The sequence below is a fragment of the Camarhynchus parvulus genome, chromosome 1 (assembly GCF_901933205.1).
Source record: "Camarhynchus parvulus chromosome 1, STF_HiC, whole genome shotgun sequence".
NCBI classification, from domain to species: Eukaryota; Metazoa; Chordata; class Aves; order Passeriformes; family Thraupidae; genus Camarhynchus; species Camarhynchus parvulus.
This window is the reverse complement of record NC_044571.1, coordinates 24,036,429-24,060,140: the sequence shown is the minus strand read 5'-3', so window position 1 is coordinate 24,060,140 and position 23,712 is coordinate 24,036,429. Positions and strand designations below refer to the sequence as shown.

General features: G+C 35.5%; 1 protein-coding gene across 4 annotated transcripts in view; it reads right to left on the bottom strand.

Moving 5' to 3' along the window:
- MYO16 (myosin XVI) overlaps positions 1-23,712 on the bottom strand; it is a 358,619-nt gene that overhangs the window by 137,329 nt on the left and 197,578 nt on the right. For all 4 annotated transcript variants that reach the window (XM_030948473.1, XM_030948456.1, XM_030948465.1 and 1 more), the window contains exons 13-16: positions 23,014-23,141; positions 18,168-18,273; positions 16,225-16,342; positions 10,035-10,182 (exon numbers count right to left, since the gene is read on the bottom strand). In XM_030948473.1, the coding sequence (XP_030804333.1) occupies positions 10,035-10,182; positions 16,225-16,342; positions 18,168-18,273; positions 23,014-23,141 (500 nt within the window). The remainder of the gene's footprint in view (positions 1-10,034; positions 10,183-16,224; positions 16,343-18,167; positions 18,274-23,013; positions 23,142-23,712) is intronic.

Genomic DNA, 23,712 nt, shown 5'->3' with positions numbered 1-23,712 from the left:
ATTCAGAAGCCAGACTGATAGAGTTGCCATTCTTAGGAGCTGTATGAAACTAAGATCCTGACATCCTCTCTGGTCATTAGCAATCAACTGGCCTATTCAGAAAACTTTAATTAGATACTTATTGGCTTTAGAAAAAACTCAGTTTCAGTAACTAACTTGAGAAAATACTGTGGAAATCCAGTAAATGGAAACTGTAAATGGCACTAATCTCACAATATCAGGTTTAACCCCAGAGTAGTGGTAATTTTGAATTATGATTAATGAAAGAAATAGAGGAAGAAAACTATGCTACACTTTGGGTTGACCTTGCCTGAATTTCCTAGAGAGAGCTGGCTACCAGTGCAATGAAAAATGCATGGCAGCACAGGGAGCTGAGTGAAGGCAGCCGGTTCAAACAACGGTGAAGGGTATCAGCTCCACTAGATCTAACACTGAGATGAGCTGGGTTCAGTGACTGGGGTTCTGTATGTCAATAACAATTTCTGAAACACCCAGTCCTGACTGGAAATTCATCTACAGTAATTGTATCAAAACGATTCTAAGAGTGACTTTTGAAACATAAATTGCTGAACTGTGTTATCACACTAGATTTATGTAATGTAATAGCTAAGTGGTTTCAGGAGCTGAATCCACTGAATCTCCCTCCACATATGAGATGATTAGCAACCTAGTAAAGTGCAGAGACATATTTTGTACTTAAAGTAAAAGCCAAATTAACTGTTCTACCATTTATGTGAGGAATCACATCTACTTTCAAGCCAGGGTTTCTTCGGCAATTTCACCTCTTGGAGCTACATCCATTTTCTATCTGACATGAAACACTGGTGGGCTGCTTAAACAGTCAGGACTTAATTTCTTCAACACAGGATCAAATTTAACCTGATATATATATATATATATATATATAAATGATTCTCATAGCTCTCTGGAGATATCCTTTTTTTCTAACAAAAGGTTGAACTTGGCCCAGAAACTTTAAGTTGTAAGATACTCATCAACAGAATTCACAACAAACTGGAGAATCATCTGGTATATGTTATGTTTATTTTTGCACTTGCTTTCCCCATTTAAAGCAATTTATTCTAAAAAAAGTTTTATTGTATGTATAGTTTTCTGCTAAAATTAAGACAGATGTGTTCATCAGACTCTAAAGATCCCACTGCTCTCAATTACCAAGTTTGTTTGTTTCTTTTGAATTAAACAGATTTCAGTTTTTTCTTGCCTCCCATTCTTCATCTTTCATGCCATGCCATGGACATGAAAGACAGAGTATTCTTCTATTTTCTGCCCTTGTTTCTATATCATACCAAAGAAGACACGAAAGACAAAGCTCTCTAAACCAAATAAATATCAAATGGTATCAATGCTAGTCAAATGATGTAAACGCAAGTTTATGGAATAAAACAAAACATGCAAAAATAAACTGACTAAAGCAATAAAAAGGCAAAATCCAGAGCACTTTTATATGGTCTGATGCAATTTTTTCTATTCCAAACTGACGCCAAGGGAATGTAACTTACCAAATATTACCAGATATCTGAGTTCATTTAGGAAAACACAGAAATACAAAAAAGTGTGCCTTGGCTTTACTGTACCACTATAAATGTAAAATTCATTCCTCAGAAAACATGATGTGTTCATTTACACATAGTTTTACAGGTTCAGCTTGTTAGAGTTATGATGGAGAGAAAAAAAGTTGTTGAAATGAGAAGTAATCAAAATGAATGATTTCTCTGCCTCTCAGAGTCTGCCAATGGAGGACTGAACAACCTCTGCCACTAGTCAATCAATATGTATGAAGAATAATACAATGAAGAGAGGATTGTTAACATCAAATGAAAGAAAATACCCAGAGGAATATGAGTTTCAGATTTGCACTCTTGAACAAAGCAGAATTTCTACAGCATTTATTCCAAAAGCCAGACAAATAACAATTACACCTGGGACCTCAGACAAAGACCCTGAGCTGTCTCAGAGCAATTTTACTACCTTTACCTTGCCAAATAAAAATTCTCTTTGAATTTCCAGTAAGTTAATGATTGTTAAACATCACTGGTGGTGTAATTTTTTAAAGTATCCTTTGGGAATAAAGCAGTAATATTAAAAACTGCTAATGTCGAAACTGGAATAAATAAATTAATCATTAAAATACAAAGCTAAGTTGCTTCTGCTTTCAAGGAGAAAAATTCTTTGGATATCTTGACATGCAATTATAATGCAAGCGTGTAGTTGTGTATGTAACTAACCCTGAATTCAGGATGAACCACTCAAAACAACTGCACAGCCAGATACTCAAAACAAATACTGTGAAATAAAATTAATAATATAGAGGTATACCTTATGTATGAGGTATAGGTATCTGCTAATAGAAAAAAAACCACTTAATTTGAAAAATAAAGCAGATAAATAGCATTTCAGTTTTGTTTTAAAAACCTAAGATGTGATCCTGATTATATATTCTGTAATTGCAATGCCAACCTCATACTAATGTATCTTGCAGGACACAAGTATCCACAAATGTCTCACAGAAAGGGGGTTTAAGATAGAGGAAATGTAGTCAACTTTTCAGAAAAAAACCTGTATATTAACTTCAACACTGACATTACTGTCTGGTACTTCCTGAATATTAACATGCACAGTGATGATCTTAAGAAGATTTAGTCTACATGATTCAGTCATCATATTTCCCCTGCTAAAAAACACCAAAAAAACATCTTAGCTACTGTACACTAACAGGCTTCTGTGGTTTCTATCTAGTTTTCATTAAAATATGGCTGTCTAAGCCTAAAAGCTAGCTGAACAGAAGTGAAGCACACAAATAAGGAAAATGCGATGAATTAGACCACAGAGTACAAAAATCAATATTTTCAAATATTGTTTTTTGGAAATCAGTATTGAAGGAAAAAAAACATTCCCAAACTTACACTCTGGTCTATTTTTTAATCTCAGATATATCTGAAAATAAGTATTGTGAAATGTTACATTAGAATTAGATAAAATTAGTTCCAGTCAATCAATATCACTTTGAAACATGAAGTTGTATCTTAATACAACATATAATATAGTTTCTGGTGTCCATCCTCAATAAAACTGAGTTAATCATGATTATTATAACAAATCACACACATCAGTCATTTGTTGGTGTTTTTACACACCTCCCTCTCTGAAGTGCAAAGATCAACACTGACACTTGAAGATCATGGTACAAGAGATTAATGGAGCCCGACCTTCAAAGAAAGAATAAGAGAAGAAAAAGAGACTAAAAACTCCACAAAAACATAAAAAATCCTTTTGGTTCAATTCCTACTTACATAAAGAATAAACCAAGTTGAATAAACTCATGAGCACTATTTGCTCAGAAAACCTGCATGAATAAGGAAAATGAAGGAAAATTGAAGAAGGTAAGAGCACCAGCATAATATCTACTATCTATTGAAATAAATGGGAACTGGAGGCTGAAGTTATAAGAGGATAGGGAAAAACATTAAAGAGAACAATGTGAAAGCACATTTTGTTGGAAAATGCATATTTCCTACATGCAGTAAAGGTGATTCAATCTCAAAAAAGAAATAATTTTAAAAGTTCAGACATCAGTAAATACAGTGTAATTAGGAAAAGAACAAATAGTAAGTAACAAAAGTAAACAAGCAAAACACAAAAGACAACAGATAAAATTTAGACAATACTTTTGACATTGAAAATATTCCAGATTACAAAGATATTAAACTCACTCAAACAAGTTTAAATCTGCTCCAGAATCTCAAATACATCTGCTTTATATCTCTCCCCATTACCTTCCTGATAACTAGCCTGGTTTAGTTTAGCTGTCAGACCTTGCTGGAACCTAAGTAAATGGAATTGCCTCATTACATTCAGAATATACAGATCTTGCCCTTAAATAGTACTACTCATTGTAAATCAGATTTACATGGTAGCATTGCATGAAGATAGTCAAGAAATAAATGTGCACATTTAAAGCTGTTCACTAGAGAGCTGAAATAAAAGTAAATCAAATCAGGGAGATTTAAACTGATGGAAGTATATAATTTTTTTATTATTTGCTACCATGCAGTTAAAAAAAAAGCAACAAAAAAAACCCCAAAAGACGCAACAAACAACACAAACTATCTTCTATTTTATTTAGGGTTTCACCTATCCATATAATTGCACTGAAACAAATTCCAGCAAAAATAACTTAGATCTAACTTTCTTGTTTTTGAAATCTTCCATGTGTTTGAAACTGTATCTTCATGCCACCACATTATTTAGAAAGATTGTCAAGCGTGCTCCAGAAGTCTTTATATCCTTTGCTCGCTAGGCATGCGACTGTACACAGCTGGATCTGCTAGTATCACTGCATTGTTTTATAAATGTTAATGTACTTAAAATCCAAGATTTTTGGAGAAAAGGAATGTGCTGCATGTAATCAAGTTAGGACAGGAAAACCTGTAGAAAACAGCAACAACAAAAAAATGCAACTTTACTTGTTCAACCAGAACTTGAATGCTTGTTTTAAATTTAAGAGATCTTTGGAAGAAGGTCTCTTTGGAAGTAGAAGGGCTTGACCTTCATGGCCATTCAGCAGCAGTGATGGTAATCCTAATATCTCCTGCCATAGCTTCTCTCCTCCTGCGCTGACCCTGCCCATAATGCAAAAGTGGGATACAGCAGAGGAACCTCCGAGTATGATCTTTACCCTCCTCCTAAAATTAAATACAATTAATTCCAATTTCTTAATAGCCTAGAGCTTTAGTTTCTGTCAGCAGGACTTTAAAACTAAGTTGATCCTCAACAGTGAAGTTCAGGGAGTCTCAACACTAAACTTTATTTGGGTGAGACTTAAAATTTTGGTACTATCTCATGCTGACTTTCATCACACACTGTCTAACAGCAGTTTGATAAAGTGATGTAACTTGGCACTTCACACAGAAATTATCATTCCAGCAGGATGGGAAAATCTGATGTAACTCTTACAGATCTAGCTGTTGCATTCACAACACTTAAATCCACTTAATTTTGTAACTTAAGTCCAATGCTTGGATTTTCCTCTAGTGATCATACACAGATATCAGCATCAAGCAAATTGTGAGGCAAAGGGATCAGAATGGTCCTGTGTAATCACTTCTGTGAACTGAACTTTTGGCCTAACTGAGAGTTTTAAAAAAGTCAATATGCACAAGAAAAAAATATCTATTAGGCTTGAATACAAGGAAAGAGCATGGAAATATCAGAGGACTGGAACATTCCTAAAATGCCTATTTTTCTTATTATGTGGGGAAAATTTAAAAATAACAAAACCCAAACCAAACACAAACAAAAACAAACAACCACCACCAATAAAACAAAACAAACAAAAACACACACACAAAAAAACAAACAACAAAAAACAAGCCCCAAAATAAAACAAACAACCCCGAACAACAACAACACAAACAAACAACAAAACCCTAAACCCGTACAACTTTTCTCTATGAATTTACTGTTAGACTACCAGAGCAAGGTTTGTAGACAAATAGCACAGGTATGAAAAACTGGTAGTTTCAAGATTATAATTTCTTTCTGTTGTACTTTAAATGAGAACCTAATCAAAGGGATAGATTAAAAAAAAAAAGGCATCCAAAGATACAAGGAAAGAAAAGGAAGAGAAAAGGTATGGAAATGTGCAGTGCCTTCATTGTCCATATCTACAAGAATTAGAAAATAGACAGGCTGCCACCTGAGTGTATTGAAAAGAGGAAATCTATGGGAACAGTCTACTCACAGTCCTCAAAATTCACATCTTGGGCTCTTATATGTAAGGGAAAGGAGGACTGGAGATCAATATGGATGTTACTAGAATAATCATTATTTTTAACACATTGTATTAGTGCTTGTTAGAAAAGATGATGACTGGAAACACACAAAAAAAATCATACATAAGGCTCTCTTTACTGGGATCTTTTCTATTTCATTCACTTTACCGCACTAATTTTTAAACCTTTTTTTTGAAGACCAGCCTTATAATTTAGAATGGGAAATTATTTCATCAGTGATCAAGATTCAGATTAGTTCAGACTTTAACAAAAAAATCAATCACTTTACTGAAACTGCTTCTTTATATATTAAATTCAAGTTCTCTTATTGAGAGTGAAGAGGGCACCCACAATGAAAAATTGAAGAAAAGGTACATCAGTTATATGAAGATGTAGATGTTCTATCTACATCTGTTGGTGCAGAAGAGTTTTACTGCTTTTTAAAGGCTGTGAGAAACATCACAGGCAGAGAGAACACACAGTGCAGTGCACACCATTGTTCTATGGGAGAAAGGAAATTTTTACACATCTGGGAACAGCAGTTTGATAATGAAAATACAAAAAGTGCATGCCCTGACCACAGTTCAGCTTACATGAATGTATATATAACATTTTCCTCAGCTCAAGGTTATTCACTTGTTTTTACAGTACAATGAATTAGGACAAATTGGAACCTTGTTTAAACAGAAAATGGTGACATCAAGTTAAACAGCTCTCAAAACTACCATCTTTTCTGAAATAATTTTTTAAGTTAAGTGGCCTTAAGCTATATTTTTAAATATAAACATAGACATGTAAAGACCTGATTTTTAATAACAGTATGTTTGCGTATCTTACATATACATATTACACAATGACATTCTTACATCATTCTATATGCCACAGCTTTGAAATAGAAATACTAATATGAAGCAATTGGCCCAAAGCAACAAAAGCAGGACTTTCTACTTATTTTCTGGAATATTTTCACAAAATACTTTCTTTTCTATTGCTATGATCTTTCCTTTTGTTTCCTATCCATCCTTCATTAGCGCTGAAGATCATTTACAAATCAATCAATCACCACTGTCACTTCTCTTATTGTTCTCTGTTTCACCTTGGTTGCAAGATTTGTCACTAAGTTAGCAGCTACTGTAACGATGAGGCAAAACTAAATGTGCTGGAAAAGCTAGTATATGCTTTTTTTGTGAGGCTAAACTTCAGAGACCACAAAAGTACTGCTTACAGTCATGGACTGTAATCTGCACCCAGAAAAAAAAAAGTAATCCAGAGCAAATCAAGAGCAAATTGAGAATATAATTTCAAATTATTAATGTCTCTGTATTACACATAATTATCATCATCAAGATAAAGAAGCCCTAGAGTTCTTTGAAACACAGTAAATTAATAGAAATTTTGGAAATTTTCAATCAAACATCTGCTGATAAAAATCAGTTTCCGAATATAATGAACACACTGGAGTAGCTGTCAATCAAAAAGCTTTGACTTGCCCTTAAAGACTCTCTCTTCATTTCTGACATGCTTCCCTTGCTCAGTCTTGAAAAATGATCTTACCTTTCAGTAATTTGTCTTTATCCATCATGATCCACATGTAGATACAATGGGAGATGTATTCATTCAGATCCTTCCCTATGTAGATTAAATTCTTGCTACTTTAAGATCCTAGTTGTGTGTAGGCTCAATGAAAAGTGTGCAGTTTTTTGTCCTCACATGATGCTTCAACAATTACAATGCTTCCAAGAACACATATTTTAGTTTCTGAGCCCAAGCTCCCTCTCAAAAGAGCACCAAACAGCAGAGATTTAGAGCCAAACATCTTTCCCTACATGATGGGGCGACACCCCAGCCTTACAGAGATTCTTAGTGATTCCAAAAGGGAGGGATTTCCCCTTTAAGCAATTTACATGAACTATCAGCCCAGGGTTATATATTACATACAACACTATTTAAATCTCATCTTTTACAGCATCATATTGACAAAATTACTTTAAATATTTGAGGTACTTTTATCTAAAATAAGAATAAAGACCCCCATGTTTACATCTTTCTTACATTGCAATGGCTTAAAAAAACAATTTTTAAATTGGGGTACTTTTTGATCTTAATTGCCATTATTTACTAAGATTGTTGAATCTTCTACATAAAAGTGAAATATTAAACAATGCGAAGAAGAACAGAAAAATTATCAAAAAAACAACTGGGCAGAAACAACCTGCCAAAGGTTTTAAAAGGCCTGTTATCTAGTTAATTTTGCTATTTGAATCAAGATTACACTTATTCAAAGAAAACATTAAAAAATCACTTACGGACATTACCAGAGTGATGTGATCTCATCAAAATTTGACTAAGCCAGAAATAATGAGCTTATAAAAGAGGCCAGTTCCTGCCTTCTTGATTCATGAGTTTGATGCAGTAGAAATTCATCCCTAATTTAACTTTATCAGCTGAGAAAGATCTAGCTCACTGAAGTACTGCACTCAGGAGTTTAAGGTAAGAAAAATTTGGCCCAAACACTCTCAATAACTTAAGATACAATCTACTGTACACAGGCAAAGCAAAGCTTTATTGATAAAAGCAGGTTTATGCAAATATTCAGCTATAAATTACTTCTAAACTTTGGTACTGAAATGTTTAGACATCAATTTAGAAATACCATTTTGTTCTTTTTGGATGACTATCAGATATCAGATAAAGCTTTGTTCATGTGAATCTAATTATTCAGGTTTACACTAAGTTCTTTCCTGTCTGAGCTTCTTGCAAAGGGACTTTAAACTGTTTCACTTTCTGAACAAACTGAGTGCTTCCAAACAACTTATGCTAGAAGAGGAATAAAGCAATCACCAGGAATACTTTTGGTCTTCAAAGTCCTCAAACAATTTAAAATATAGAATTTAACACTTCTTCTCCCTGTTTTGAAGTGAATCATTTTTAGCAAAGGAATTTAGCCTGAGGTTTCTTCAGAGTTAGTGTTGTATGACATTCTGTATAATACAGAAATGGTAACAGCTTAGCATGACCAAACAATGGTAGTTCGAAGACTTCTGTCTTAAGAAAAAAATCATAATCAATGAAGCTTTTTCTGCAAAAATTAATGTGGTGTCTTTCTATTTACAGGTTTTGTATCTAGAATTGCTATTTTATTCAAGTAACTAGCCAGAGTGGAAAATGAAGAAGTTGAGAAAAGAAAAAAAATCCATGGGAAAAAGGCTTAGATGAAAACCTGAAAACATTCATCTTGCATAGTTTTAATTACTATTGGTTTTTTTACAGTTACTTGCTATACTCATTTTAAGTCAGTTTAAGAGAAGATCATTAATACTAAATAGCCTACTCTCATTTCAGTGACACTTAGGAAAGACTGAAGAGAAAAATGCAAATTAACCAAGTGAGGAATATTTTTTCATTCTAAAATAGTCAGAATGAATAAATTCTGAGATAATCACAACATTTACTGAAAAAAACCCCAAAACCTCCTCCTATAGTAAACATTTGGAGTATATTAAGCCTTAGACATGCTACATTTGGGTGTCTATATTCAGCTCTTTATATTTAAGCTCTCACTGTTAAAGGCAACGTGATCAGCACAGTTTATGAAGACACACATAGCTCTGTGCTTTGGCTGAACTGAGCCACATTTGTAAGTCATTATACAGCTGAGCAGGGACTCAACCTCCTCTGATTGCAAATGGGAGCCAAAACAACCAGATCATGTGGAGTCATACAGAAAAACATAATTTTAGGTGCTGGGTGTTGAATCCTATCCTTGGGTTGAAAGCAGTCAAAACTTTTGCTTCTGTTTTTCTTACTAATTTGATATAAAGTGAGTAGCAAAATGAAAATGGAGATATCAGGTTACATTTAGTGACATTTCATCAAAATCAACATATTCCACAAGAAAATAACAAATAAATCAAACAGTTTTTACCTTAAGAAAAAACTTTTCACCAGGGAAGAAAACCCAAAACCAATACACCTACTCTAGTCCAAAAAAGACAGAAAAAGAGCTAATAAATGCCTTTTTCTCCTTTGAGGCAACAATATAATTGGATATAAAACTCTGATCTTGTTAAGACACTAGATATGTACTTCAGAACTAAATACTCATGAGCAGGTACTCCATAATAAATAATTTCAGAACTCATTGAAAAGTTAGAAAAATTTTACCTATTAGAAGGACCTCAACAGCAGAGAGGCATTTATATAAGAAAACTATTAATACTAAATATAAAGTTGTTTTCCTACCTGTGTGCAGATAAATTACTGAGGTACAGGGTGTATTTTTCTTCAGCAGACAATCCATCCATCATCAAGTAAAAAACACGAAAATTACTCTGGTTGAGAGGTTGGATAACGACACGAGACTTCTCCAACATGTATGTATAAATCCTAGCTGATTAAGAAACAAACACAAATTCATAATTACACTGACTGTTCTAAACTTAAATGTCTTAAACCATTCACCATTACAACAGTTCAGAATAAACCGTGTTTCTTATAAAATGATCTGAGGGGAGCATATAAAATATAGTATGACCATTTATACTCCATGGTTTTCTATACAAATCACATACAAAACCCCAATTCCATTAGAATTGGTGGAACAAGCATATCACCACGCTTACTTACTGTTTGACATTACCATCAAAGCTACTTAGTTTTGAAGATACTGATGTTGATTTGTGTCAGTTGCTATATTTGGCAAGATCTTCTGAGACAAGCTATTAGTCATCTCACCAAAATGTAGCCATCTGAGCACTGGCATCTATTCTATCCTCCTCCTAAACAGCAAGATGGGAGAGAGATTCAAAACCTATTGAAAAAAACACACTTGGAAGCATTTCTTCTTTCTCTGCTGGTAATCAAGAACAGAGAGATTAACAGCTTTGATTAACCACCTAGCTTCTAGATGACTACAAAGAGGCAAATCCTCTGCAGAATAGGCTATGAACAGGCTCACTAACCTGAGCCTGGGGAAACATGGGCATCTCAGAAGGGCTATGATGACCTGAATAAATAAGAAGCTATGTGAATCAGAAATCTGGGGAAGAAGGCGAAGGAGGATGAATCTGAGTGAGATTTGCCTACAGAAAAACAGCTTACAGGATCATACACAACCTCAGGCTCACTGAGATTCTGAAAGAGGCAAAGCACAGAAGCAAAGGAAATACTGAGCCTCAGACTGATTTACCTTTTTGCAAGATAAAAGGCATTTTAGAGATACCTGTGAAGAGACAGGGATATTCATCATTTTGGGCATGCTGCTCTTGAGCTCTGCCCTGGGAGTACACCACCACGTGGTTCCAGATGCAAGAGACTAAGAGAACAAGGGAATGTCCAACTGCAGCTAGAGGTCAGGGCCTTTCTGCTAAGTGGGAACTTAATCCCAGTTCCCACTTATCCAGCTGCTGGCATAATTTATCTAATTACTTAAATACTAGCTGTGGTGCAAAGACCAGAAGCACTTCTCTTCACACACAACTGAGCACCCCCACCACATGGACCCAGTCCATTTTGCTGCAGCTGTAGACGTTTCAATATCTGGAGTATGGCAGAGCTTTCACAGAGTCTTTGCAAGCATCCTCACCCTGGAAAGGGCTCTTGAGTTTAGAGCATAAGGTGCACTTCTCAGCAACAGAGGACCTATATTTTTGAATATTAAACTATAGTTTCCCATAGCCTGGCTTTCAACCAACTCATTCAGGACTCCTTTCTTCATTAACTGGAAGTAGTTCTTGAACATATAGTCACTGTAAATATTGGTGCATGCATCCTGCAGCACAGGAAGTATGCTTTCTAAATGCATACCACTAGCATATTTTTAGATTTTTTTCTCATTTTTTACTTTTTTTAAACTGACTGGGATTAAAGCAATATTTTCAGAACCGGTTCTGGACTCACAGGTGTTGCCTAATGCAAAGCGAAACAATTTGGTGAATGAAAGTGTGTACCAGAGGTAGTTGCATCAGCCTAATACATGATTTAAAACAGCTTTTCTCATGCCTCATAACCTCTGCATCACACTGCAACACCTAATGAGGAGTTAGGCCAGCAGGCAGAATGTCAGTTCCCGTCACCGTACAATTGCTAATGTCCACTGCTAGGTTATTGCTGTATCATCTGTATTTGTCTGGTCATTTCATTTTAAATTAAACTTATCTTTTGAAGTTCTTTCTGTTCATACTGTTGAAATAAACACAGCAAACCTGCAGTTACTTGAAGTAGTGTGTATGAGGGAACACAGCCTTTGAGAATACTGCTGAAAGGCAGTGTAGATGGGAGAGAAATGAAATGGGTGAATCCTGAACATATTGTTTTGAGAAAGGCCTCAGCAGCTAAATTCTGCCAATGAACTAAATACAACTATGCAGGGTCTCAAAGAACTACTCTGCACAGACCAAGCCATCCTGGACACACACCAGTTAAGGAGTGCAGAAGGTCAGTGGTACATCAGCCAGGGACATCCTCTATGCCCTCTTTATGGAACAGCACAGACCTGTCCTGACATTTGCTGGCATCAAAACCATGCCTGGGAGTCTGGCTGAGAGACAGCAGGACTGACAGAGAGGAGCTGTACCTCTGACTTGCTGAAGCAAGGAAACATGATCTGGCCCATTTAATCATCCTACAAAATGTAGTAGTGAGCTGCTATTATGGAATCAATATGATGAGAAATTGTGTATCATCCATCTACTCCTCTGCTGTTACACTACAGAAAAAACTAAAAAACCCAAACCTGTATGGGAAGTAGAAAGGCACACTTGGGAAATCATGTATGTTTCTGGCTCCAGTAACTTTGCAACACATTATAAATTGAAGCAAAGCAATCATGGCAGGACTGGCCCAGACACACACTTTCATCAGAATCAATCATTATCTGGCTGTCATTTCTACAGGGTAAAACAGAATAGATGAACCTGAAGGATGATTTCCATCTTTTTATTGTGCTTGTAACTTATTTGACAGTAAAACTAATCCAACCATTAATTAATTTGAAAAGAGTTCACTGCAAATCTTTAATCACATTTTTGTGTGCAATATTATTCACTAAGGCTTTTATAACTACCACTTCAGGTGTTTTTAACATTCATTGATTAATACAAGCAGGAAAAATGTTACCAAAGGTCATCTATCATTTAACTTTAATGATGAGCAACATCACTTATTCAGATGACACAAATTAATTCAGCCTTTTCCAAGTACTTCAAGTCACCTGCACTTTAATAAGGCTAAATACATTCCATCTCAACTAGCATCTCCAGCAGTGGGAAGAGCTGTTAAGAAAAGCCAAGCTTCCAATCAGCAAAAATCAAACACAGCATCATCTTAATGGTGCTAAGAGTCATAAAGAAAATTATCATGGTAGTATGCTTTTCTACAAAGTGAAATATGTTTGTTAATCTATGTGTGAAATAAAAGGGAGAAATTTTATAAAGTTCCAAAGCAAAGTCTGTCATTTTTGTGCAATGGTAATTGTGCCTCCAGGCACAAACAAATTTTTACTTCATTTAACAGCTCACTTGATCTACTCAGCAGCTACAGAGGCAGCAAGCAGATTCTGTATTAAAAGTGTGGCCAGTGAAATCTGTCTTTCAGCTATGCATTCTTAGAAACTACATAGCTCCTGTTCAAAAACCATGCTGTCCTAAACACAGCTATTTGTAAAGACAAAAAAACCAGTTGTTTGTCCATTTCAATGTAACTTAAAAAAAAATTTAAAATATCTGTCCTTGGTTTTCAAAAAGTGAAGACTGAGAAAATCAATGCCTGAAAAGCAAAGCAGAAAATCTGGAGAATAAGCTTTTCAGACTTTATTTTTTCTTCCTAAATTTCTTTCTGAGTCATTCTGGGGAAAAAAAGAAAAAAAAATCTTTTACAATTCTGTTGAGTTAGTCATTCACTAGGAATGATATTATTTTTTTGGCCAGAAGATCAATCTTTGAATTCTTAATTGATTTTAGAAACTTAATGAAATCACTGGCCTGTAGTTTATTCTAAGTGTTCTAAAATAAAACTTTTTGTTACATAAAACCTCTTCATATATCTGTACTGGCTTTGAGGACAGCCATACTAAAACTCTCCATCCTTGTTTTCAAAACATCATGGCAGAAATGCAGTTTATGCTAAAGAACAAATCAAATCTAATTATGAAAATTATGGGGAACATTTCATTCATTTAATTTCATTTATTTAGGTACATTGTACTGTCTGCTAAAAGAATAAACCTTGTGATAAAAGAGCATTTCCAGGGTCTAGAAGAACTTCAGCATGAACAAGAAGCTGTCACAAATTTCACTGGTGTCCACTCAAAACGCAAGGAGTGCCACCTTGGGCTTGCCCTCTGTAATAAAAGTGTGCACACGTACTTTGCATGTGCCTGCCTTAGCAAATTGTTCCAGATCTCCATCTCTAATATCTATCTGTGGGGGAGTTGAAACCACCTAAACCCTTCGATGGAGGCAGCCTAGTGTCACTTGGATTTTTGTTTACAAATCAGACATATTTAGCCCTGTATCAATGAGTTATAAATTCATAGCTCAGCAAAATCAGATGTTCTGCATATTAAAATTATTCATTTATGTTTAAACAGTGCAAGACAGTAAATACTTCTGCAAATGATCTTGCAAATAAATACAGAGTATGCCTGGGTGGAATTTAAACCTGCCGAAGACAATATAAATTATTTTTTCTCATTTATGGTGGTCTAAACCTGGGACAATTTCACTCAGATGTGATGCTTAGCAGTGGCTGAGAAATAACAACATCTACTATGCAAATCAAACAGCAGGAAAAATTGCCAATTTCAGAAATATAAAACACATTTCTACTGCTGTAGCAAGACATGTCTCTCGACCGCAAATTATGTAACTTTAAGCTACCTTAGCATTGGCAAAAATAATTGATTCAATTCCTAAATAATTGGGGAATAGCACGGTAGATAAGTAATTTGGTTACATTTGTTAATTGACCTGACTACCCTTACATTTTCTCATTTTATGCCTATGGCTTGAGAATCATAAAAACACAGAATTAGTGTATCAGAAAACTGACACAAGAACCTGCTTAACCGATCCTGTCACAGGTAATAGCTATGAATTAAACTGTCAGTTCTGAGAAAAGCTGGCCATAAACCTATATCCCTGCAGAGACAATATACTAAAATTGAATAGGTACAATACAAAGGGTCTATAAAATTTTAGCTTTAGGGATTGAGGTTTATTTTTACAAACTGAACTGAGATGCTCTTCAGTCCATGCTAATGTATATTTAAATTTGCATTATTCCCACAAGAGCTTATAAATGAAAAACAAAACCACGCATTTTTAGTTTTGGATTTCCTTTGCAATTATCCTACATTCATCATAAAACAAACCAGAAAAAAGTGTTAGCAATTTCCCATGCATAACATTTCCCGTGAAGGAACTATCATATTTTCTAGAGTATAGTGAACTGTCTCAAGAAAATGTAATTGGAAATATTTCCAAAGAATTTTTTTAGGAAACTCTTCAGAAAGCACAAACACATTTAAAAAAAAAAAAGAGTAGATTTGGAAATGCTTATCTAACAGAATCTGATTTACTTGGAACAAAAGTGTGTCTTGCCATATAGCTTCTGCATCCAGGAACAATGCAAGTAGGAAACTGTGTGTAGTTGTTTCTGCAGCCATAACTTGCTTTGACAGTGAGTAGCTTTATGATGACCTATGTGGACCAGAAATGAAAGCTCTCTCTGCTTTTGAAGAGAGAGGTTTCAGAATCAAACTGAAAGTTTGCTCAATTTCCTTCTTTTTCTTTCTTTCAATTTTTTTTTGGAGGTTTTTTTTTGTTTCTGTTGGTTTTTTTTTAACTAATGAATGCTCACTAGGGATCAGATGATTCACACTTACTCTGAAAGCAGGAACAAATTTCACACTATCTTGCCTCTAAGAAGAATAAACAACAATATGGTTCCTAGTTGTTTTAAAAGAAGCTCTAAGCTGAAATAAATTACTTCTAATTTCAGTATTACAGAATATACTTGTTGTAGGGGATACTTAAAATACCCAATACAATACTAGGTACAAAAGCACAGCTTAACAACTTAATCCATTTTTCACTCTTACTTCACAGTGTTGCACTACACAGCTCTCTCAGTTTGTTGATCTGTGAAATAAAACGAAACGTGACCTCCAGGGAAATACAAGGAATTGCTGCTGTCAATTTGTTTCTTGTCCTTCCCTGCCACCTTGTGGTTGCTTAGAACAGGGCACTGCTCACTCCTGACGAGTGATCAATTCACAGGCTGTGAAATCTGTTCCTCTGACACTCCCTAACCCCCCTGGCCTCTTTCATGTACCTTGAATCCCTTGCTGTCCAATTCTGTGCATGGCACACTGGGATCTCTGATCTGACACTCTGTGCGTGACATCAAAATTTACAGATTAAGTGATACTTACCTGCAATTAATGATTTTTTTCTCTCACAAAACTGCAGTTCAAAATACTTTATAAAACGGCTGGAAAAATCATTCAAGGGTGTCTTAGCATGTCCAAAGGCCTCCAAGATACAGTTTACCTGCAAAATAATAATAAAAAAGCAAAAAGAGAGGAAATAAACAGGAAGACATTTCAAGAAACATCTGTGAGATTTGGTTGTAATTAATTAATTGGGGGAAAAAAAGAAGACCACTATTTGTCTTATACTTTAAAAAAAATACTTGGCAGGTTTTTTTCCAAAATAGAAATTAAAGTAAGACAGCTCAAAATAAATATATTCCAAAAAAAGTAATTTCAGAATAGTAGAAGTTTTAAGTGTAAGGTTCACATGTGAGCTGTGTCCCTACCAGTAGTTCAGACATGAGTGACTGGAGTCATATTCCTGGAGCTGGCATACTTAGCAAAAATATCAAAATCTTTGAAAGCTTGTGAAGCTACAGTCAGTCAATACTAATAACCCAACAAAGGAATTTACAAGTTTTATATAATGTCAGAAATGGCATAAATTATTGATTTCAAATAGAATTATTTCAGGATTATACTAGTGAAAAACTGAGGGGAAAGCAGATTCAGACATTTTTACAGCATGTCTTGCTAATGCATTTCCATGTTAGGCTTTCATGGTCACAACCATCGTATTTAGCTTTTTTGTGTATAATTAGTTGCTTGCACCCTGACAGATTCCCTTCAGAACTTTCCTCTGTGCATCCTTGAAGGTGATTGCAATGTGGTGCATCTACACTGTTGTTCTGACATCACTCCTTTCATGAAGGTGGATGACCTAGCTGGGAAGGGAAGAGGTCTCTAGAGTGGCACAGAAGCTCTAAAAATTAAACCATCCACAATTATTAATTAAACCAGATGTCTGTGCAGTAGGTGGCAGCAGAAAACTAGCCAGCTGAGTTTTGGTTCCAGTTCCACTTCAGTAGTGATGTTTAGGATGTGTTTGCTTTTAGACTAATTCAGCACTTGCTTTAACCTGTGCAACTTTATTAATTTAATGGGGCTATGCATAACTGCAGCAGGAATGAATCCAGACACCTGTGTTCATTAAGGCACCTTAAAAAGTAACTAAATTAGAATCTCTATTCTATTCCCTATGGATGAGATCGGATACATTTACCACCTAAAGTCAGATATCCCACCTAAGCTAGATTTAAAGGATATTTCTATACCCAAAATTTGATAATGCTCTTCCACCTCCATTAAGACCCATTGATAGCTGTCTCTGAGTTGATATCTCAGATGAGAAGTTTCAGGAAAGGTAATTTCTTTAAAGAATTTGAATTGGCAATCCAGGGTTCAGCATAATTTAAAATTACAGTGTGAACCTTTCTAGGGAATTAAATATGGGTATATGAAAACACAGGTTTTGGAAATTAAATATGACTGAAAAAAATTTTCAGAACTCTTACCTATTTCTTAAATATATTTAGTACACAGACATTGAGCCATATGACTGTTCAATCCTTGCAGTTTTCCTGCAAGTTTACAGTTTCTGTCTTGTATACTGTTACTTCAGATGTCTCAACACTTATACTATCCAGCAAATACCACACAGGCAAATTTATTTATTTACTGAAGGCAATAAATTTCATGTGTAAGAAACAGTTCCTTATCAGAGAAATGTTTCCTATTCACTGCAACACCGATTTTCAGTCACCAATACATAAAACAAAGCTGCCTCCACTTTGAAGATGCTTCTTATCAGATCAATGTGAGCTTAATCCTATTCCCATTCATGGATAAAAAAACCAAAACTTCCTTTGACTTCAAAGGTGAAAACAAGCCATTTATGAATTTCTACAGGGCTGATACTTTTTTCCATACATCTCAAATATCTCTGTCTATCCAAGAGACCAAGGTTTTGCTTCATTTCACTCAGTGGTCAGAATGCTACTTACATGTTTTATCTTTGTATCAAAGGTATTTCTGCTGCAGCTGGCTCTGCAAGTGAGGTGTTTCACTATCTGTTTGCAGGCTTCAGTCTTCCCAGAACCACTTTCTCCACTGCAAGATGACAGGCAAGGAAGAGAGGGAGGAATCAGGGCTAGTTACACAACAGAAATGTTATTTATATTCTCTGCTGGCTTTGTTTGAATCGATTGAAGGTACCTCCATCAAACCTTTATTTCAAATAACAGAAGGTTTATGGATGACAAATAAAGAACATAACATAGGAGACAGACTGACTGACTGTCTGTCTGTGTACATGAAGGCTGTCAGAGCTATCAAGATACCTTGTCTTGTTTCACAGGTCAAACCAATCAAATCTAATGCTTTCAAGTCTTTTTGAAGGTACTTATAGCACAGATTTTATGTTTTCCTTTATCTTTTGTCCAGTAAAGGAGCTCACCAATGCTGCCTGGTTCTCTTTGCAGATGGGGAAATTACTGTTGTGGTAATGATGGGGAATCAGAAGAAATGGAAAGTGAAGAATACAATAGGAAGAATGGAAAGAAAATACAAAAGGAACAGGAAGGAAAAGGAAAAGCTGATTGATTTTACAACCTACCCACTTTCTGCAGTACATTCTCACTTTAGTGATTCTATCTAGATCGCTGTGATTTCTGGTCTGTGAGGTAAAATAAATATTCAAAAGAACGAGAATTTCTGACAGGGAAAGTGACCAAAGTAAATAGGGTAAAAGTCAATAGAATGACAAATGTTGAAAGAAACAATAGAAAAGTGGTGGCATGGAGGAAATAAGCAAAATCCCCTACAGGGAAGTCAAAGAGGGACTCGTAGTCAGGAAGTGTAGTGACAGGACAAGGAATAATGATACAAACTGAAAGAGGGGAAATTTAGGTGAGACATTAGGAAAAAAACATGAAGTTTAGTTAGTTAGGAAGGAAGCCCATGAAGTTTTCTCACTTTTCCTCCTTTGGCTTTCCAGCTTTTCTTTATAAATATCTGATGGAGGGCCTGTTTCCTACTATTGCTTTATAAATATTTTGTTAATACAACCTTAATTACAGCTCAAAACTCCTTTCTTCAAATACTATGAATAATTTAAAAAATAAGTTCTGTTTTGAAATAAAGAAAAACATTAAAATTCAAATTTGTTAGGAAAAAAGACCAATCGAAAGTGTGAAAATACAAAGTCACGTGAAGCAAAGAACTAAAGAAGCTACAACTGTCAAATCCACAGCATTTGGACTATCATCCATTACCATATATATTGCATGAAGGGGGACTTGGAGATTGACAGAACCATCACATGGAAGTAGTTAATCAAGGAAGCCCAGGTAAAAGAGTCCGAAAACAGCCAACCCCAGGCAATTTTTAAGAATTACTTTTTGCAAGTACTGAGAAGTACTTGCTTACCCCCAGTTTCTGCATCTTAGGCTGGTTTGTCTATACCTTTATGATTTCAGAACAGTGGATCATTATTGTATTGTTACTGTTTGGTAAAAAGCAATCCCATTATAAAAAATTCTATAAATCATCTACTTAGGGAAAATATTACAAAATACAAAACATGTAAGGAGCCATATATTTATCATTTCAGATGTTACAAATGGCAGGGTTTGATTTTTTGTGCTCCATTTTCAATTCTGACCAAAGGTACCACACTTATACTATACCTAACAAAAAGAAATTTACTCCTGCAGTACTTGAACTATAATCAGAAGTGATGGAAAACTGCTGACAGAATGTGTTCATACAAGATTTCCACCAGATTTAAAGACAGGTGTGCTGTTCTGCATGAACTTTTGAAACAAATCTCTTATTGTATTACAGGGAATATTACTACTCCAAATTCCCATTAATATAGTAAGATATATCCAGGGAAGAGTGACTCAGTTCGCACACTTTTGGGGGTCAGAATAATTTATTTCTTCTCCATTTGCAGAGTAGCTAACTGAGACACTGAGTCTTGCTCCCAGTGACTGAGGTTTCTAGATTTGAAACAAATATGTGCAAGCAAAACTGTTAAATACAAAAGAATGAGTCTTGTATTATCAGCAGTGTTATCCATAACTGATCAGTCTTTCATGTTAGTTGGAAATTATATTTCTAAAATTAAGCTGCATTGGACAGTGTATTTCTAAACAATGTTTCAAGACAAAAGTGGAACTGTAGTGCAGCAGCCCATTGCATTTAAAATACATAGAATTATACTTTCAGAAAAAAAATTAAATTGAACAGAATGCTTTTGATGATGCTAAACTAAGGAAATCGAAAGCTTTCAATAAATTCCACTGTAAAACACAAGGACTCCTCCCCATTCCAGATTATTTGGCTTAAATATGTGATTTATGTCACAACAGTTTCATTGGATATTGACACTCCTGGCTGTTAGCAAGCTAGACCATTTCATTTTATGTATTCATTATGACTTTTTGACTCACAAAATTAGCAATCAGCATGCCATAAATCTTTGGTTTGATTTATTAAGGATCCTTAGCTTTTAACAGGACTATATTTAGGCTCCCTAGACAACTCTTTACTTATCTTGTCAGTGCTTAATATATTTTCATATCTGAAAAGCAGGAGCAAAATGCACTCAGAAGGAAGTTAATAATGAAAAGTCCACCTACTGGCTATTTAAGAGCATAACTAATATAATTTTATTCCATAACTTCCATTAGAAGTTTATACAAAGACAGCTCTTGGTGTTAAGCCTACATGAATAAAGCTGGCTTGCTACAAACTGAAAATAATTGCAAATAATTGATAGTAAATTCTTCAGTGATTCGGCCAACTGCTTTCCTGTTGTAAAATGCTCTATTTCAGTCAGTGAGCTTTTGATCAGATGTGAAGTGACTGGGGGAAAAAAATGTAAAAAGGTAACAAATTTGGCTGCACCTCAAGTCCTGTGTGCAGTTCTGGTCTCCTCACTTCAAGAAAGTAAATTCAAGTGCTGGAGGGAGTCCAGAGAAGGGCAACGGAGCTGCTCAAGGGTTTGGAGCACCAAGTCCTACAAAGAATGTCTGAGGGAGCTGGGGGTGTTTAGCCTGGAGAAAAGGAGCCTCGGGGGGGACCCAACTGCTCTGTACAACTGCCTGAAAGGAGGCTGTAGCCAGGTGGGGATCGGCCTCTTCTCCCAGGCACCCAGCGACAAAGCAGTGAGGAAATAGCCTCAAGCTGCACCAGGGGAGGTTTAGGTTGGCGCCCTAGAGTGACTTTATTATGCCCATATCCCCATTCATCTGTTTAGCCCAGAAATAAGTTTCACACCCTTAAGACTGGTTTCAAGAGTGAAGAGGGGGAGAGAAGAAGTGCGGAGTTTGTTTTCAGAAACTGCACTTGCTGTCCCACATCCTTCTCTGTGCTGTCTGCAGCACAGACACATTGCAGGACAGAGCTCTCCTGTGCTTTTGGTTAGTTTTACCTAGCTGAGGCAGAGAAGTTCCCTGGACTGTTGCGTTTTTCTTTTCCTTGGAACTGTTTAAATCTGCTCTGGACTGAACACCCAGAAGAGCACCGGCAGCTCACACCTGTGGCCCACTGGGCCGGGCCTGGGCCGCAGCATTTCCAGTACCAGAAGGACTGATAACAAACGGAGTGAGCTGAGCTACAGCCCACCCAGGGGAATTTCTGAGTTTGTCATCTCTTTAGATTGGCAACAGGTTTTATTGTTTAATATTATTCACATTTTGTGCTAGTGAATGCTTTGCCTGTTAAACAATTTAACAAAAATAAACTTTTCTTCCCACTTTTCTCCAAAGTATCTTTTCCCAAACCAGTTGGGGGAGGGCCCACTTGAATTTACTTTCTAGAAGAACCCCTTTAGAAGTTTTCTCCCAAATTTACCCTAAACCAGGACAGTTGGACATTAGGTCTTCACAGGAAGGTTGATTAGACATTGGAATGGCCTGCTCCGGGAGGTGGTGGAGTCACCATCCCTGGAAGCGTTCAAGAAACGACTGGAATTGCATTCAGTGACATGGTCTAGTTTACAAGGTGGTGTTCAGTCAAAGGTTGGACTCAATGATCTCAAAGGTCTTTTAAAATCTCATTGAGTCTCCAATCCCAAGGAGAACATTAGGAATAAAGATTCACAAGATATGAAAGTAAGTAAAGGGTGAAAAGATAGAAAAGGGATGAGACTGAGCAACACATGTCTTTGACTGAGTACATCAAATTCACCAGATTCACTGTTTTCAAAGAGTTTGAGAGAAGAAGGATTAATAGATTTGGGGATTAAAACATTCCAGGTGAATGCCAAATTTCACCATTATAAAACCAGCATATTTGGATGAAATTTTTCACACGTTACTAATAAAATTACTCACAATCTTGAAGTTATTTATCATTGAAACAATACTGTGAGTAAGGGTTAAAGGTTAAAGTCCATTTTAAATCCATTTTGAGCTTGGAGAGCTAAAGGACAAACTCATGGTCACACAAACATAGGCAGAGTGCATGCTCCAATACAGGCGCCTCACCCCAGAAGTTTATGATTTAGTCAAGTATTTATCATTTTATTGTCAATAGATTCTGTTTCTAATCCTGATTCGTGTAATATCAGCAAACACACACAGCAGTTTTGAATTCTTTACCATTAAATCTTGTTCCTAATTAGATGCAGATACATGGAGTGGGAATTGCCCAAGAGAATTTATGAACTTGAGATGTAATTAAACCTTTTTCATTTCTATTTTGCTCTAATGTATGATACAGAGATCAGTACACAGAAAAAAACAGAGAAAAAATAAAATGGAAATCTCAACTGCTGAGGCGCAAGGGAAACTGCTGAAAGGCAGGAGGTACAAATTAATTAATAGAAAGATAAATTTTCACCTGAGGATAAAGCATTGGGGACGCTGCTCCTGGAAAAGCATGTGGTAAGCTCTTTCAGCGCAGGAAAATATATGTGGGGGAAGTGAGGAACACAGTTTTCCAGAGTTACTTAAATAAAGCTGGGTGACCTGAAAAATTGTAGAAAATTAAAATGATAAATACATTTCAAAACAGTTATGTTTCATCCCCTTAATCTTGGGCCTTCTGTAAAGCTTTCTAAGCATTATGAACAGAATTTCTCTACTTATAGAAGTGATACCTTTACAACAGCTATGAAGATGTTAATTACAGAAAATAGATCTTTAAACACAGAAGGTCTAATTAAGATACAAAATGAAACATAACTAGAGGACTTAACAGTGCTGGTTTGTGCATTAAGTAAAACAAAACCCAGTAAGCTACTTCTTAATACCTTACACTTCTAGTTTTTCAATGTCTTCACTTGAAAATTTACAAGATGAAATATGAACATCTCACATGAAAATTTAAAGGAATAATTTATAAACTAAATAATTTATTACATGACAGAGCAGTCTCCTACAAATACTCTTGCTGCAATATAGAATAACTTCTGACACACATAGCTGGCAACGTGTACTACCCTTTAAAGCCTGAGTAAATCCAATTATCTGTTATAGAAACCACTTTTTTTTTTTTTTTTTTTTTTTCTGAGGATATCCTGATATGTCACCCCTTTCT